This window comes from Pteronotus mesoamericanus, unplaced genomic scaffold, assembly GCF_021234165.1.
Source record: "Pteronotus mesoamericanus isolate MK-2021 breed Mesoamerican mustached bat unplaced genomic scaffold, CSHL_Meso_final contig_130, whole genome shotgun sequence".
NCBI classification, from domain to species: Eukaryota; Metazoa; Chordata; class Mammalia; order Chiroptera; family Mormoopidae; genus Pteronotus; species Pteronotus mesoamericanus.
This window is the reverse complement of record NW_026555060.1, coordinates 14047105-14065640: the sequence shown is the minus strand read 5'-3', so window position 1 is coordinate 14065640 and position 18536 is coordinate 14047105. Positions and strand designations below refer to the sequence as shown.

General features: G+C 36.3%; 1 protein-coding gene across 1 annotated transcript in view; it reads left to right on the top strand.

Annotated features, from left to right (window-relative positions):
- The window catches only part of MYO3A (myosin IIIA), a 199902-nt gene that overhangs the window by 125174 nt on the left and 56192 nt on the right, over positions 1–18536 (top strand). Inside the window, exons 19-24 of the mRNA XM_054590298.1 lie at positions 647–800; positions 2338–2426; positions 4346–4475; positions 10555–10634; positions 13734–13811; positions 15471–15676. Of these exons, the coding sequence (XP_054446273.1) occupies positions 647–800; positions 2338–2426; positions 4346–4475; positions 10555–10634; positions 13734–13811; positions 15471–15676 (737 nt within the window). The remainder of the gene's footprint in view (positions 1–646; positions 801–2337; positions 2427–4345; positions 4476–10554; positions 10635–13733; positions 13812–15470; positions 15677–18536) is intronic.

The following is an 18536-nucleotide window of genomic DNA, read 5'->3' as shown; positions in this document are numbered from 1 at the left end:
AATGTACCAGATATTTTTATTTTGTTAGATGAAAATCATGAGCTCTACTAAGTAGATGAGAAAATGGAAGCTTAGAGAGTGTGAAAATTCCAAAGGATGACACAGCTAGTTAAGTGGCAGATCCCAGATATGAACCTGTTTGTTCTTGTTATAATCCATTGGTTGTTCCTGTGACCCACAGCTGTCCACTCTACTAACAGTGTACATGTTATTCGACTGAAATATTATGTAAATGTTTGGAGAGATTCACATCTGGAACTAGATAAAAGGCTTACTTTGGGGGAAGTGTAACCCTAAAATATACCTAATTAATGTTCTATAAATTCTGAAACATAAATTTATTACTGCTCATCAACAACATATTCCCTTGCATTCTGAAGTCTTAACATGTCTGTAATTCTAGTATAGAGACTGGAAACTTTTCATTACTATCCAGAGTAGAATCAGTGCTGACTATAATGAACTAACATTTCTGGGGAGAGAAAAATACAATGATATCCTCAGGTTAAGGGTAAGGTCAGAGGGAGTGATTTATTATAACATGTGCGAAGTAGGGTTTTAGGTCATTACTATAAAACTACACATTATTCACAAAGTTGTAAGTGAATTTGTAAAGTGAATTTTTCTGTGTCATGTCCTGTTATAGAATGAATATGTAAATGAGGATATTGATGCCAGAGTTATTGAATATGAAGATAACCGGCCCCTCCTAGATATGTTTCTGCAGAAGCCAATGGGTTTACTATCTCTACTTGATGAAGAAAGTAGATTTCCCAAAGCCACTGACCAGACTCTTATTGGTGAGTATTAAATTTAGTATGTCTACATCATTTTTTGATACAGTCACCTAATTCTGAATGGTTATAAAATAAATTTTTAATTATTTGGAAGAAAATTCCTGTCACAAAACCTGCATATCAGACTTAAAAGAAAAGGCTTTGGATCTACTACCTGGACCAGTGAATGTTTATAATAGGGTGAAATATTTCATGACAAATTAAAAAAGTTTAGACATTGGATTTCTCCTTACTTTATGGCAGACCCCCAACCATAAGATCTTATGTCAGAAATGACCTTAGAAATTATCCAGCCTAAAATTAGAAATTAGAGGACAAGACAAAAGGATAGTTCTAGAATTTGAAAAGAGCTAATAGGGAGGAAGTAAATTCATCTTTGATATTCTACTCATTTATCTGCTAGAGGCAACTAGCCTCAAATACCTTAGTAATCTCTAAGTTACAGTTCATTAATAAATGTTTATGATAATAATCCTGAGTCATCAAAAATATTAAACATTGATTTTTTCTGTTTGAGAAGACAGAGGTATATGTACAATATTTAAAAGATTATCATCTAAAACACTTAAAATAAATGTCTTATGCCTTAAAGTTTTTTTGAAAATTTTAGATTTTTTCAGCTGTCTGAAAAAAATAATTTTAAATGTAGAATACTATATTCCCTGATGCAAGGAGATATTCATTATGTATAGTTAGTACTTGCAAAAAAATTTGGATTCACATTTTCTTTCATTTACTTTTGGTGATATATCAGTCTGTTTCTTACCATTAAGTCAGTGATGTTGTTTCCTTCTTACTCACTGATGGATTTATTCTCTCCTCTAATTGTATAATACTGATGGAAAATAAAATAAACTCAATATTGTGGGAAAATCATTTCATAGCAGTCACTTGATTTCATTTTGATGTTAAAATGTTCCTTCTGGAACACAAAGTGACAAGTTCTCTGAAGGTGGTAAAATTGTTATAGAAAAGCAACTGTTTTATGATCCTATTGTGTTTCCCATGTGGTCAGTAATAACAGACAAACTAGAAAGGAAAGACAAAACACTCAGTTTCTAGGTGCATGGCTTTGCTTCAGTCTCTGTTTCACAAACCTCTTTGATTAGTCGATCTCCGGTAGTTCCCCTCCCCTGTACCAGCGCTTCTCCAAGTGTGAGCCCCAGACAAGGAACGTTAGCATTTCCTGGGACATTGCCAGACTTGTGACTCCTTGGAGCCCATCCATCCCAGGTGGACTAAGTGGGGAATCCTGGGGGCAGGCCCTGGTGATCTGTGTTTTAATAGGCCCTTCTGGAAACTCTGATCTTTGCTAAGGTTTGAGAACTACTGCTCTGAGTTATAATGGAATGGTAGAATTCATGATTTTGAGTTTTGCCTTACCATTTATAATTATATTCCATATCTGCATATATTAGCTATGTAAAATTTTCTTGTACTGCACATTGCCCACTTGACTGAGAAAGAGATGATTCTGTCAATCTGTGTTTCTTGAGGATCTCCTGAATGATTGACATTGGAGTTCTTTCTTTTCCTATAGAAAAATTTGAAGATAACCTGAAATCGCAGTATTTCTGGAGGCCCAAAAGAATGGAACTTAGTTTTGGAGTTCACCATTTTGCAGGAAAGGTAAGAACTTTGAATAATTATGGATGAGTTTCTCTTTAGTCTGTTGTTCAATAATAAGGGTAGACGTAAAAATGATGACCCAAAATATATATAGAAGATTGTAGCGAGTCAGCCACCTGTTTCCGCCCCTGTCTGGCCCTGCTCTGCTCTCCAGGTTCCTGCAGTCTGTCCTGTCCCGCAGCCACTCCCACCCGTAGGCAACCACTCTAGCATCTTTCTTCAAAAGGAAAAGAAAAAAAAAAGGAAGGAAGGAATCCTTCTCTTAGTTCAGCAAACACAAGGTCATAACTTTTCTAGAGGAATTTTTATTAAGAAGCTAAGGGAAAACCAGAAGGAAAAGAAAGAGACATGACTTGAGCAGCCCATCTTTCTGATGCTGACATCTGGCTTTGGGTGAGACTGGCTAGCAATGAGTACCTACTTTTTCCTTCTTTCAGTGATAGCTGGGAACGTCTATCATGAACCATGTTGTTTTAGATATTAAGTGCTTTTCTCTTCACTGCAGCTTTGGTCTCCCCTCCCTCCCAACAGGAGAAGGTGCCAGGCTGCAGGTATGGTCAGATAGCTGAGGCAACCCAGGTAGATGAAGTTGGCTAATGGAATGGTGCACAGTTAGAGAAAGAAATGTTTATGCATCGACAGATACACATTCCCACACCAGAGCAAACCTCGGCACCCACAGGACATTTTCCTTCTCTTCTGCAGAGAATAACAGGTCATTCCCTCACAATGATAAGTATTGGAAGACTAAGAAGATATTAAAATCAAGAAAGAATGCAATAAATTAAAATGCATAAGCAAAATAAAATAATGCAGAACACTGACCACTTTAGTTTACTAGAACTGCATTTCACAAACTTCAATATTCCACAGACTTGTTACCAAAAAAGAAATCTCAATATTATAGGAATAGCCTCTCTGGTGATTTTTAGCATCTGATTTTTTAAAAATAAACCTCTTTTAAAATTGCCATTAACAACTGCCTATGATCATTTTATTTCTTTAATAACTGTATCAGTCTGCTAGGGCTGCCATAATAACAAAAATACCACAGGCAGGGGGGCTTCAAAAAAAGAAATTTATTTTTTCATAGTTCTGGAGATTTCAAGCACAAGATCAAGTGTCCAGCAGGGCTAGTGTCTGGCGAGACCCCTCTTTCTGGCTTGCAGACAATGGTCTTTCTGCTGTGTCCTCCCATATGTCCTTTTCTCTGTGTACAAGTGAGGGGAGAGAGAGGCAGATCCCTGATGTATCTTCCTCATCTTGTAAGGACATCAGTCCTATGGGGTTAGGACCCCACCCTCATGACATCGTTTTACCTTTATTATCTGCTTAAAGAGCCTCTGTCTAAATAGTCACATTAGAGGTTAGGGATTCAACATAAAATTCTAGAGGAATACAATTCATTTCATAACAACAACCATCTTACAGAAGTCTTTGAGTTACATTGCTCCTTAGAAAATCTTAAAATTATTTAGTGGTGCCAGAAATGTAAGCACCCACAGTGGACTTGGACCACACTAGTATGGAGACAAAAGTCTATAATGGCCAGTTGACTGCAGTGAATCAATTACTAGGAAATGAGAACGCCTGGGCAGCCCCCGTGTGCTTCCTTCAGGCCATCCCCAGCTCTCCGGAAATGCACAAAATTTCCAGCAAAATAAATGGGAGGAATCAAACTTCTCTTTTCATTTCAACCCAGATAAAATCAGTGAGACGAATCTTTCTCTGACAAGATTTACTGTACACTTGAAGAGGTTTGCTTCTCCAACCAGGTTATAAGGGACTACCTTTATAAATCTTTGTATACCTGTCACTCGGCACAGAGTAAGCTCTCAATAGGTATCTATTGATGATGACGATGATGATGATGTGACAGTGACACTGATTGTGATGACGATAACATACTTTATCAATAGGTCCTCTATAATGCAAGTGGGTTCTTGGCTAAAAATAGAGACACTCTTCCAACTGATATTGTGCTGCTTTTGAGGTCATCAGAAAACAGTGTAATCCGACAACTAGTCAACCACCCTCTGACAAAAACAGGTAAGCTCAGACAGTTTCCTTTAAACGAAAAGGTTTTTCAGGCCTGATCAAATAGTGTCTGATTGTCATTTTCATGAGTATAATCCTCAGTTTTTTTTTATGTTGGTTTGTTTTCAGCTCATTAAATATACAATTATTAATGTCCTCTGCCTAGATCATTTGAGGAAAATAATAAAACATAAAGAAGGCAGGTTTTCATGAAGGAAAGTGGTATCCTAGCTACTTACTAGAAGAATATACTCCCTTCCAGAGAGTTCAGAATTGCCTGCTATTTCAGAGTGGGTAGCATTTGGTTTAGTGAGCTCTGTCTTATTTATTAAAAACTCTCTTATTTATTAAAACAACCCCATTCAACTATATATATTCTGGGATTTGCTTTTAAGTAGGGAAAAAATGTAGTTTGGGGTTGTTTTTCATTACTGGAGTTTAAAATTGTTCTCTGTATTTTTTATAGTTTTATTGAGGTACAGCTGACAAACAACATATATTTAGACAATAAAATTTGATGAGTGTCGACATACATAAACACTTGTAAAACCATCACTGCAATCAATAATGAACCTATTCATCACCCCTAAATGATGTTTCTTCATGACCCTCTGTAATTCTTCCCCTTACTCCTCTGCATCTCTAACCAACTGTTCTAGCATTTGTTGGAAAGGTGTTCATTCCATCACGGAATTTCTTTTGCAATTGACTCTATATGTATAGGTCTATTTTTAGGCTCTCTACTGTGTTACTGATATTTGTCTCTTTCTGCCAATACCGTACTTATTGATTATAGTAATTTAAAAAAAACCTTGAAATCTGAAGTGTGTTACCCAACTTTGTGTTTTTTCAGAGTTTGGGTGATTGTAATACCTTTGCTTTTCCGCATAAGTTTTAGAGTAAGTTTGTCAACTTCTACCAAAAGTCCTGGTGAGACTTTGATTGGAATACACTGAAGCTATTAGATTAATTTTAGAAGAAATGATATCACCACAATATTGGGTCTTCCAAGCAGGAAGCATGATATAGCTCTCCATTTAAGTCTTCCTTAATTTCTCTCAGTAATATTTTGTAGTTTTCATTGTATAAGTCTTGCATATCTTTTGTCAAATTATCTGCTAGTATGTCACATTTTAAGCTATTATAAATGGTAATTTAAATGCAAGTTCTGAGTGTTGCTAGTACATAGAAATTTAATTAATTTTTGTGCATTAATCTTTTGCCCTGCAATGCCGCTTAACTCATTTATTAGAGAGGTTTTTTTTCTTTTTTGGTAATTTCTGAAGGATGTTCTACATGTCATGTCATTTATAAATAAAAAGGTTTCCCTATTTTTCCTTCTGTTTACTTTTTATTTCTTCATCTTGCCTGGTTGCACTGGCTAGAATCACCAATGCAATATTCAATAAAATAGGCAAGAAACAATATTCTTGCTTAATTCCCGATCTTTGGGTGAAAGCATTCAGTTTTTCCCCATTAAGTATGATGTTCTTTACCAAGAAGAATAAATCAGTTTCTAGTCTTACTTTGCTGAATTTTTATCAGACATACATGTTTGAATTTTGTCAAATTCTTTTTCTGCATATATTTTATTTGTTTATTTTTTTAATCTAGAAATATGGTCAGTTACATTGATTACTTTTTTAATGTTATGCCAACTTTTTATTCCTCAGAAAAGCCAGACATGGTCATGATGTATTGGATGTTTAATGTATTACGTGATTCAATTTGCTAACATTTTTTAAAGAATTTCTGTATCTATATTCATGGATATTAGACTGTAGTTTTCTTTTCTTCTAATTATTTTTCCTGATTTTGGAATCAGCGTAATACTGACCTCATAGAAGGTATTGAGATATAGTGCCTCCTCTTCGATTTTCAGGAAAAGTAAAATTAGTATTATTTTTCTAAACTGCTTTGTATGATTCACCTCTGAAGCCATCTGGGCCTAAAGGGCTTTTTGTGAGAAGGTTGTTAATGACAAATTCAATTTCTTTAATAAATATTAGTATATTTAACTTATCTAATTCAATAAACTTTGGTAGGTTGTGTCTTTTAAGAAATTTATCAATTTCATCTGTATAGTCAGATTTATTGACATAAAGTTGATTATATTATTTACTTATTATCTTTTTATTATCTGTAGATCTTAAAGTTATATCAGCTCTCTCATTCCTGATATTATTGATAATGTGTGCCCCCTCTAATTTTATTCTTGATAGATTTTCTAGAGACATCAATTTTAGTGATATTCTTAAAGAATCAGCTTATGGTTTCCTTGATATGCTCTATTGCTTTTGCTTTCTATTTGTAGGGTTTTTGTGGGTTTTGGGGGGTTTTTTTTGCTTCTATCTTGATTGCTTGCTTTCTTCTATTTACTTTGGGTATTTTGTTTTTTCCCCTAATTTCTAAGGTGAAAGCCTGGGTCAGTGATTACAGAAAATGTTTCTTCTTTTCTAATATATGGCACTAATATGGGTTATTTACAAGTCTTATATTTAATTTCAAAATATGTTGGGATTTTCCAGATATCTTTTTGTTATGGACTTCTAATTTAATTCAGTAATGGTCAGAAAACATATATTGTATGGTTTAATTTTATTGAAACATTTTTATAGCTCAGGATATGTTCTATCTTGTTTTATGTTTCATTTACACTTGAAAATATGTATATTCTGCTGTTGTTAAGTGGAGTATTCTATGTCAATTAGGTCACTTGTTTGGTAATATTGGCCAAGTCTTCTGTATTCTTACTGGTTTTCTCCTGGCTCTATCAATTACTGAGACAGGGGTTTTGAAATATCTGACTACAATTGTCAATTTATTGATTTTTCCTTTCATTGTAATCATTTTTGCTTCATGTATTTTTAAGGTCTACTACTGGGTGCATAGAAATTTAGAATTGTTTTTGTCTTCTTGATGAATCGACCCCTTTATTGTTATTAAATGACCCCTTTAGCTCTGGAAATATTCTTTGTTTTGTAATCTACTTTGCCTAATAATGATAGGGAGACTCCAACTTTCTTATGATTAGTGGTTGAATGGCATTTTTTATACATTTAATTTCAATTTATTTTTGTGTTTATATTTAAATTGGGTTTTTTGTAGATAACATATATTTGGACCTGGCTTTTTAAAACCCAGTCTGAAAACCTCTGACTTTTAATTGTGGTGATCCAAACATTTACATTCAATGTGATCAATGATATGTTTGGATTGACTCTACCATCTTGCTATTTGTTTTCTATTGGTCACATCTGTTCTTTTCCCCAGGCTTTACCTGGGTTTCCCTCTCTGCATTCCAGCTTAAAACCTCTTCAGCAGAGAAAGCTGGGGGAATCACAGGGCTCGCTTCCCTTATTTTCCCTCTGTCAGAGGTCACTGTCCTGCGCTGCTCTATTCCCAATGCATTAAAACAGCTTCTCCTAGGCAAATATTGCATGATTCCACCCAAATGAGATAGTCAAACTCTTAGGGAGAGAAAGCAGAATTATGGTTGTCTGGGGTTGGAGGATGAGGGATTGGGAAGTTAGTATTGAATATGTACAGAGTTTCAGTTTTAATACATGAAAAGTGCTTTGGAGATGGATGGCAGTGATGGTTGTGCAACATTAAAAATGTATTTAATAACACTGAACTATATGTACAGTTTAAAATGGTTAGATGCCTGCTCTGTATGGGTGGCTCAGTTGGTTGGAGTGTCGGCCTATACCCCAAAAGGTTGTGAGTTCAAACCCAGTCAGGGCATGTAGCTAGGTTGCGGGTTCAATCTCTGGTTAGAGAGCGTATGGGAGGCAACCAATTGATGTTTCTCTCTCAGACTGATGTTTCTCTTTCTCCTTTCCTCTCTCTTTAAAATCAATAAACATATCCTGGGGTGAGGATTAAAAAAAATGGAAAAGAAAGAAAAACTGTTCATATATTTTGTATTATTTTTAGTTGGTTCAGTTAATCTAGTCTGCGTTACTTTATCTTGCCCAGAAGCCAAAGTCTTCAGTTTTGAGTTTTACAATTGCTGTCTCTTTCTATATCTACCCACAATATCTGTGCATCTAACTTCAAGTTTTTCACCCATATAAAATATGCAACCAGGTTCTTAATACTACGTATGCCTCCAGACTATCACCAGAACAGTTAGTTCTCTAGTTGAAGAGAAGAACTTCATAGTCAAAAGGTGTTTCAGGAACTCAGAACCTCAATGCTATCAAAAGCATATGGGCTTTTTATTCACTTAGATGTGCAAACATATAATAATAACAACAACAAAAATAATCGATAAATGTGTTTAAAAAGTGCACTGTGCTAGGCACTATGCCAAATACTTTCATTTACTCCTAATAACACTCTGGGGAGGAACTACTTTTACAGATGAGACATTGAGGCTTGGAAATGCTGGGCAGCTTTTCCACTGTTACCCCACGGAAACAGGCTTGAAAATCCAGGTTCTTCAATCCTCTATTTATGTTGTCTCTGAGATTCTAAAATAGGATGTGGCCTTTTGCATGTATGAGTTCAAATATGAAAGAGTTCAGCCATTATTAGGGGGAAATGCAGTCCAGTTCCTTGCAGCTCACATCTCCAGTTTGGTTTATAATAAATTTGTTCATCATGTCAACTATAAAAGCAAGCTGGATATATTTTCTAAAATCAAGATTGATGCTAATTTTAGTTCCTACATAGTTTTCATGCATAGGTGAGTTTTTAAGACTTTCATTTATTTTTTGTTAAATGATTTGATGACTAATATATACACTTTGTTTACATGAAATTATTAATCCTTTACTAAATTTTGTATAACTTTTTAGTTTTCAGATAAACTTAAAATTTTAGCTTTTTTTTGGGTAATACTAAGTAATAGTATCTATTAAGTAATGAGTCTATCCTAATTAACATGCTACTAGCACTTTTGTATATTCATCATTCTTCTAAGAAATCTCCCAGTCTGTGGTAATTTTTTCCTAAAACTCCCTGGTAATCCTAATAATAATAGTAATAAATAATAATAGAAAGTCCCAAAGTGCTTGTCTGGAGCTCATCTGTTCCTGTCTCTCTCCACCTTGCTGTATTCACTAAGCTTCACGTTTGAAGAGTGACCAGTGCAGTGTGCAGTTGGAGCCCAGCACGAAAGCCGCTGCGAACACTCATCTCAGCAGGGAGGGTGGGGGCGCGAACAGAGCCGAGCACTGCGGCTCACCCCCAGGCAGGGTTCCTTCCCCACCATCATCTCAGAGCCACCTGCTCAACCACAAAGCATGTGAAGGATTTGCCAAAAACATCTAGTTTCTGTTTATCCCCTAAGAGGATGAGAGTGAGGAGAAATTATCTTTCTAAAGTGATACCCAATTCTGCATATATTTTGAACATTACTGTAAGGATGATAAACTCTTAGATTGTGGGTGGTTGTTTCATCGTTCTTGTTGAGGGGCGGGGAAAGAGTAAAAGTGAACTAACTTTTGCGAGTGCCTACCATGTGACAGACATACTATCACATTTCATCAAAATTCTGTGAGGTAGGCATCGTTTTCTCCATCTTATGGATCTGAACTACAACTCATAGGCTGAAGCCAATAACCCACTGGTAACACAATTTAAGTACCACAGCTGGTATTCAAACCCAGGTCTTCCTGGCTTCCAAGGTCATTATTTTTTCCCTACACCATCATTTCTTCATGGCCTTTAGTTGTAAATATTTACATAGCCCTCACACCAAGCACAAATTTCTGAATATTAGCTTGAAATTGTCCAATACTCTCAACCACATTTGATTCACTATAACCACTTCATAAGAATTAATGATCGACATGATTTTTTTTAGGCCAGTTGTGTAGTTTGTCTTTGTGTTAAAAAAAATCTCAGATGTCTCTTTCCATTCTCTAAACTGGATTTGTTTTCTGAATTAAAATTTTGTTATAAATTTTTACATAATATTATTTTATCTTTAAGTTTCTTAATAAATAGTTAACTAACTATTTAAGTCTGAATATTTTGGTTATTCAGACTTAATGCTTATTTTAATATTTAAGTAAATGGGGAAAATGTTCTAGTCATTAGGATTCTAAAAAATATATTATTTTTATCTAAATTCCAATAGGTAACCTGCCACATTCAAAAACTAAAAATATCATAAACTATCAAATGAGAATTTCAGAAAAATCAATCAACCTGACAAAGGTAAGAAAAAGCATTTTTAAGAATCGTTTACAATGGCAATGTTTGTGTGCTTCTAAAAGTAAAGTCTTTTCCTTCATTTTCCTCTCTTTGATCTTGTTTGATGCTTAAACAGATATTTATGCTATGTTTGTATTACTGCTAGACACTAAAATAATCATGCATTTCTGATATATTCTTAACTCTTCGTTTATAACTAGTTTTAATGTTACACTAAGACAAACTAAATATGTATTAGCTAAGGTCAGAGATATCCACATTCTGTCCATGACCAACCCAAGTTCCAATAAGACTGTGAACAATTACCTTATGACTCCTGGTCAAGATGGTGGCATAGGTAAACGTGGCTCCCCTCCTCAAACAACCACATCAAAATTACAACTAAATTTAGAACAACCATCATTCAGAACCATCAGAAATGAAGTTGAATAGAAGACTGACAAGTTGGAATTAAAGAAACCACATCCATCCAGACTGGTAGGAGGGGCAGAGACGCGGAACAGGCCGGTCCCACATCCCTGTGTATTAGATACAAATTCAGGAGGGATATCTCAGGAGTGAGGAGTCCCAGTCCCACATTGGACCCCCCAGGCCAGGGTTCCAGTGCCATAAAGATAAGTCCCCATAACTCTGGCTGGAAAAACCAGTGGGGAGTAAGTTGGTGGAAGAAGTTTCTGGAATCCCAAGCAGTTCTTAAAGAAACCACACAGAGACTTACTCAGACTCAACCCCTCTGAGCTCTAACACTGGTGTAGCAGCCTGAAAGGAACCAGTGGCATACAAGGAGGAACTGAAGTGTCTGGGATTAAGGTGAGAGCAGGGGGGACAGCTTTCTCCCAGACAGAAAAATGGGCAGAGGCCATTGTTCCTTTTCTAAATCCTCACATCACAGAGTCAGAGAGTTGGTAGGTGGGTGCCATATTTGAGACACCATCAAGGTGGCTAACGCTGTTTGCTCTACCCTGGAGATCCCCTGAGACTCCATCCTGCCCAATTATGGGCACACCAAAGCTGTTAACACTAACTTTTCTATATGAATGCTTAGTCTAGGCTCATGCTTCACAACTTCCTAAATCCTCTTAAGCAACAGCTGGCCTCAGTGAGCCCCCAGCACCCATCCCCCTGCTAAGTGGTTCCAGGCCTTGCACTAGCAGCAGCCAGCTTAGATTCACAGCATGGCTTCACCTGGGAATCTCCAAGCCCAGTGAATGTAGCAGCCATCTTATATTGCTTTATAGCTCATGTAGGTTGGCCCTGGGCAGAACCAGGGCAGAACCTGGGCAGGTAATGGCTGACGTTGGTCTGAATTACACAGGAAACCCCAGAGCTTGTTCACCCAGTGCATGGCTATAGACTACATCAAAGCACCACAACCCTGCATCTGCATAGCTCACCTTCCATGGAGGGCAGAGGTTGGTGGTCAGTGGTTACAGCCAGTCCGTGCAGCTGACTGGCCTAGGTAAAACACTCCCATTGACCTGACAACATCAAACAAGGCTCAACTACAAGAGGAGAGTGTACTCAGCCCATATGGAGGGTGCACCTTGAGTACCCAACTTGGGTTATAGGGGAGGGTGTACCATTGGACCCTACAGGACACCTATTACATTTGGGCACACTACCAAGACATAGTCAAAGCAGCTCAAACTAATACATAGAAAGAAACACAGGGAGGCTGTCAAAGTAATGAGGCAAAGAAACATGGCCCAAATGAAGGAACAGATCAAAACTCCAGAAAAATAGCTAAATGAAATGGAGATAAGCAATCTACCATATGCAGAGTTCAAACACTGGTTATAAGGATGCTCAAGGAACTTAGCAAGGAGCTCAAAAGCATAAAAAAGATCCAGTCAGACATGGAGAATACATTAATTAAAATAAAGAACAATTTACAGGGAAACAACAGTAGAGTGGATGAAGCTGAGAATCAAGTCAATGATTTGGAACATAATGAAGCAAAAAACAACCAATCAGAACAACAAGCAGAAAAAAAAGAATCCAAAAAATTGAGGATAGTATAAACAGCCTTGGGACAACCTCAAGCAGTCCAACATTTACATCATAGGGGTGCCAGAAGAAGAAGAGAAAGAGCAAGAAATTAGAACTCTATTTGGAAAAATAATGAAAGAAAACTTCCCTAATTTGGTGAAGGAAATAGACATGCAATTCTAGGTAGCACAGAGAGTCCCAAACAAGATGGATATGCAAAGATGCCCACTCCAAGACACATCATAATTAAAATGCCAAAAGTTAAAAATAAAGAGAGAATCTTGAAAGCATCAAGAGAAAAGCAGTTAGTAACCTATAGATGAGTTTTCATAAGACTGTCAGCTGATTTCTCAAAAGAAACCTTGCAGGCTAGAATGAATTGGCAAGAAATAGTCAAAGTCATGAAAAGCAGGGACCTACAGCCAAGATTGCTTTAGCAAAGATATCATATAGAATCGAATAGCAGATAAAGAGATTCCCAGACAAGAAAAAACCAAAGGAGTTCATCATCACCAAACCATTATTATATGAAACGTTAAAGGGACTTATTTAAGAAAAAGAAGATCAAAGCTATGAAGAATAAAATGGCAATAAATACATATCTGTCAACAATTGGATCTAAAACACAAACTAAGCAAACAAGAACAGAAACAGAGTTATGGGTGGATGCAGAGAGCATTTTGATGGTTGTCATATGAGAGGAGGTTGTGGGGAAATGGGTGAAGAGGTGAGGGAATTAAGAAGTACAAGTAGGTAGTTACAGAATAGCCATGGGGATGTTAATTACAGTATAGGAAATGGAGTAGCCAAAGAACCTATATTCATGACTCATGGACATGAATAATAGTGTAGTGATTTTCTGAGGGAGTGGCGGTACTTGCTGGAGAGGGGAAAAAGGAGTAAAATTGGGACAACTGTAATAGAATAATCAATGAAATATAATAAAAAAAGAAAAAAACAATTACCTTAAAGTAAAAACATCAGTGACATTTTGTTGTCTTATATATTTGAATGCATAGACTATGATAACCCAAAGGAAAATTCCATGTGCTCCCTGTGGATCATAAAGCACAATCAGTACTGAGGCATCACTATCTCCTTTGGTCTTCTTAGGGTGAAACTGGAGAAACCACATGTCATGCCAGAGAGACGACCAACATGAAGACACAAACAGTTGCATCATATTTTAGAGTAAGATATTAAATTACGATGTGCTATGCTTAGGGATGTTATTTATTCTAAATGAGCGTGACAGATCAAAAGCTAGTAATATAGTGTGCTATAAGCAAAAAAGAATTTTTATTGTATTTTAATTACTATTTTTTAGATATAGGATGTATTAGAGTATACACTCAAAAATCTGGAAAATTACTGTATACTAGGTCCATTTAATGAAGGCCTATACCTGGGTTAAAATGTGTCATTTGAACCGAATGCATTTCTACCTGAATAAAACTTAGAAGGGCTTTTAATCTGATGCTCTGTGAACTATCAGTGCTCATTCCTACTTCTGAATAATTTTAGGATAGACAGACAGGACAAGGTTGAGCATTCATTCCCATTCCATATCTTGCTGCACACAGATAAGGTGAAAACCTCAAAATAATGTACATAGAGTAACCGCTGCCTGGTCCCTAAAGAAAACCAATGCCTAAACTGCAGGAAGCTCCTGCCCAGCTTACCAACAGACGTGTCTGTCACCTTTGTATCCTCACTGCCTGGCAGGTGTTTGCATGACTAGAGGGATGATGACTCACTGATAAATGTAATGAAAAAGAGCTCCAAAATAACAGACCCAGCCATTTAATGAAGATCACATCTGAGTCTCGGTGCCTGAGAGGAAGCCATGCGAAGCCAATGCTGTGTCAGTGACCCAAGGCCAGCATTAGGTTTTCTCTGCCTTGTAACTGTAGGCTTTTATATTCCCAGCACTGAAAGAGATCCAGCCATCATCAGCTATCAATGTCCACACATTCATTCCCAGGCCAACTACCTGTAATCCTGGTCTCTAACATGCTAGTTTTCTGGGATTTCACATTTTTTATAATTTTTTTTTTGAAGCTTATACATTTTTTTCCTTTGCCACCATTTTCCCCCGCCCCACCTACCCCCTGCCTCCCACCCTCAAGTGGGATTCCACTTTTAATTGAACCATAATTATCTTACTATGTTATATACTTACTTAATTTGGCTACTAGTTTATTATACTTAGCAAACTGGCTGCTGCTTTAATAAGGTATTGCTGCATAGCAGAGTTTCCCCATTTGTAAGATTTTTAAAAATCTAAAATAAATAAGAAAATTATCAAACTAGAGCAGACTAGAGAACTTACATGGATTTGCTTATTTTTATAACTATGTTCTGTATATTAAACTGTATTAACTTCTCAGTCCTTATTTTAAAGTAGGGGATGATTCTGACAGGGATTAAAGTGTTTAATTCTTTCTATAAAGAAAGAGCTAGATAAGGAAATTGGTAGTATAAGCAGGAAACTAGATTGTGTGCCTAAATATTGTAATTTGGCCAGTTTCCCTGAAAGCATATAATTACTTACAAGCTATCTCAAAAATAATGTTATCTATTAATTAAAGTTGCCTTTAGAAGTTACAGGCAAATTTTAAATAACTAAGTTCCTAGTTATTATCTCTACATTTTTATGAGTAAATCTGTCTTTAAAAAATACTGTATATAAAATTGTCATTAATATAACATTCCCTCCATTTACTGTGAATTAGTACAAGCATGTGTAATATTCAGTTTTTAGTTTTTCTTCCTTCTAATAAAAAGACCCACAAGCTCATAAGCTTTTGTATGCTATATTGGGAAATTTATTTTTGTTGCATATTATAGTATTCCCTGATGGATTTGTTATCTAAAATGGTGGTGGGCCAACCTCATTTTGTTCGTTGCATCAAACCAAATAATGAACGTCAGGCAAGAAAATACGACAAAGACAAAGTTCTGCTACAGCTTCGCTACACAGGAATTCTGGAAACAGCAAGAATTCGAAGGCTAGGATACTCACATCGGATACTTTTTGCTAACTTTATAAAGCGGTACGTCGATTCCTTTTTAAGTTTCCGTGGGTAATTTATATCAAAACTCTTCAGAAGAATTATAGGAAACAATAAGAAACAATTACTTAGGTGTTCTTGAGAGGAAGCATTTTGTTCATGCTACGGATTGTGTGTTGAAAGAGAAGGTAACCATGAACAGGAGCTGGAAGTCTCTCGTGGCAGCTGGGAGGTCCTGTGTGGCAGCACAGGGTACGGGTCACAGGCAGCATGGCGGAGAGGCCTGAGCTCCTATCCGGTTCTCATCCTGGCTCTGCCACTTGCTGTGTGACCGTGGCCTATGCCAGTGGTTCTCAGTGAGGGCAGATTGTGCCCTCACAGGACATTTGCTGATGCCTGGAGACCCTTTGGGTTGTCACAACTGGTGGAATGAGGAAACAGCTGGTGGCATCTAGTGAATAGAGACCAGGGATCCTGCTCAACATCTGAAAATGCACAGGACAACCCCCTGCAACAAGTAATTATCCAGCCTAAAATGTAAACAATGATTGAGAAACCTCATCTTCCTCACCTAATAAATATTCCATGACTACCTGATAGAATTGTTATAAGAATCAAATGAGATATGTCTCTAAAGGTGACTTAGGAGACATAAAGGGTATAAGGAGTCCATTCTGATATTTGAGATTAATGTAAAATGAACTAAACTATAGATTCAATAGATTTTATGAAATAATACATTAGTGGTGATATAGAGATTAAGTATCTTATATATTTAATATTTTAATTGCTCATGTTTTTGATATGTACCAAATCTATGATTTCTATTAGCCATTAAACATGAAGTTTTAGTTTTAAAAGCAAATTCTATTAAAATTTGTAGATAAAACCTAGCATTTGAGGAATTCTCCATATGTAACATTCTCTGAATTTTTTCAGAGGTTATCCATTAGTATTTAAGAGCAAAACAACATTTTGTGATTGCACAAGGAACTATGATTTCTAACTCCTCCCCCGGCTCCAGGAAAAAACAAATCAAAACATGGGCTTATCTTATGTAAAGCATAATTTTACTTGGGGTAACCAATACTCTTACTAAATGAAATGAAAATTCTTTTTCTTTTTATAGATTTTCATATTTCCAGTAATTTATGGTATCTCCTGATTATTCTTTTCTTTAGAAAACTAGGAAAGAAAAGAAAGGTATTTATTAGGAGCACCTTGAAGTAAAGTAAACCCTACCAATTTGTTATAACAGAGTGCAAAATTACACAAATTTGATGACTTCTATACTGGCAAATTCTTTATTGTAGTTTAAGACAGACTTTTAAATTTCAGGTTTTAAAGTTCAGAAGTAGAGCCAGCATCTAATCACTGACTTCACTCCTCACATAGCAGACACAACTTTACATCCTAAACTAAGAAATAAAAAAAATACTGCCATTTCTTATTGACCAGTAGGTAAAGTTTTCATTCTGAACATGAAAGCAGGTAGCCCACAAGTGCTTGATGCAAAAAAGTTTCAAGTTTTAAGTTAAAATTTGATCTGTTGTCATACTTTTCATTTTTAGGAGAAGAGTAGATCTTTAACTCACTTAAATATTAATATAAGTAACATTAATATAAGTGTCCTTATATTTTAGGAATTTTTTTTCATGTACAAGGCACCATGCTAATCACTATGGGAAACATTAAACTTTAAAACTGTAAAAAAGTGCAGACTTGATCTTCAAGAAATAACAACTCAGTTAAAATTATCAGAGCCATGGGCATGGAAAGTTAATAAGCAATGCAAGATGATAAATACCAGGATCCAAGGGAAAGGAACACACAGTATAAGAAAACAGGGGAGGGAAATATTATTTCCAGGAGAGCTGCTAAGAGAGCATCAAGAAAGAAGACTCCAATGGGACCAGAGGGAGGGCATGGTTTGTGGAAAAGACAGGAAGGGGCTTTCCCAGGCTAGAGGAGGGTGTGCAAGAGCAAGAGGGGCTTGGATTAGACTGGATTGGCAGAGTGGGTGTTACTGAACTGACAGAGGATAAGAGGGAGGGGATGGGGGAAACTGATCAGGTTAAAAATACGGACTTGAATGCCAGACTAATCCAGTTCTTTCAAAATTATCCATGGTTTTACAATATGGACCATAAGGAGAACTAAACCTTGATGTTAATAACTTGAAGATAATTATAGTGGCAGTTGCTTGTTTAGAAGGATAGAGTGAGAATAAGTTCTTAAATGTATTTTTTAAGTCCTGTACTATTAAAGAATAACAAATTACTACATGATAAATGAGGAGAGGGGAAAACTAAGTATATAGAAAACATGTGAAAAGTTGTTCTGAATAGAGGAAGTTCCAGAAATAAAAGACCAAGCCTCTTCTCTGTCACCGATTTGAAAGTTATCATCCAAATGGACATAGACTCTTAGGAAGGCAGAACAACTTGCAAAGGCCCTGTGGAGGTGTAAATAGGACTAAATGAACCTCCTCTGTCCTGCCTTAACCTTTGACTAATCTTCCCATATGATGCAGAATTCATCAGACCCTTTGTCTGTTCTGTGGTAGAAGAACACTTCTATTTTGTGGCAAAGGAATAATCTTAAGGGAAGGTATACAACATGAACTTGCTTTGCACATGACACTGGGTTTTTACTATAGGTATTTCAAGTGAACCCTTATACTAATAAACTGCTGAAGTTAGCTCCATTTTCCCACCAGGCACCTATACACAGTGGTTTGCATCCCAGAGTTCTAATAGAACTAGAACTTATGGCAGGCAATGGTATAGTGGAGTAGGTAAGTACATAAACTTCGAAGTCAGGAAACTCAGGTCTGAATCCCAGTTCTTCCACTTAAATACGTGACCTTGTTCAAAGTTACTTGAGTTCTAAAAGCTACAAG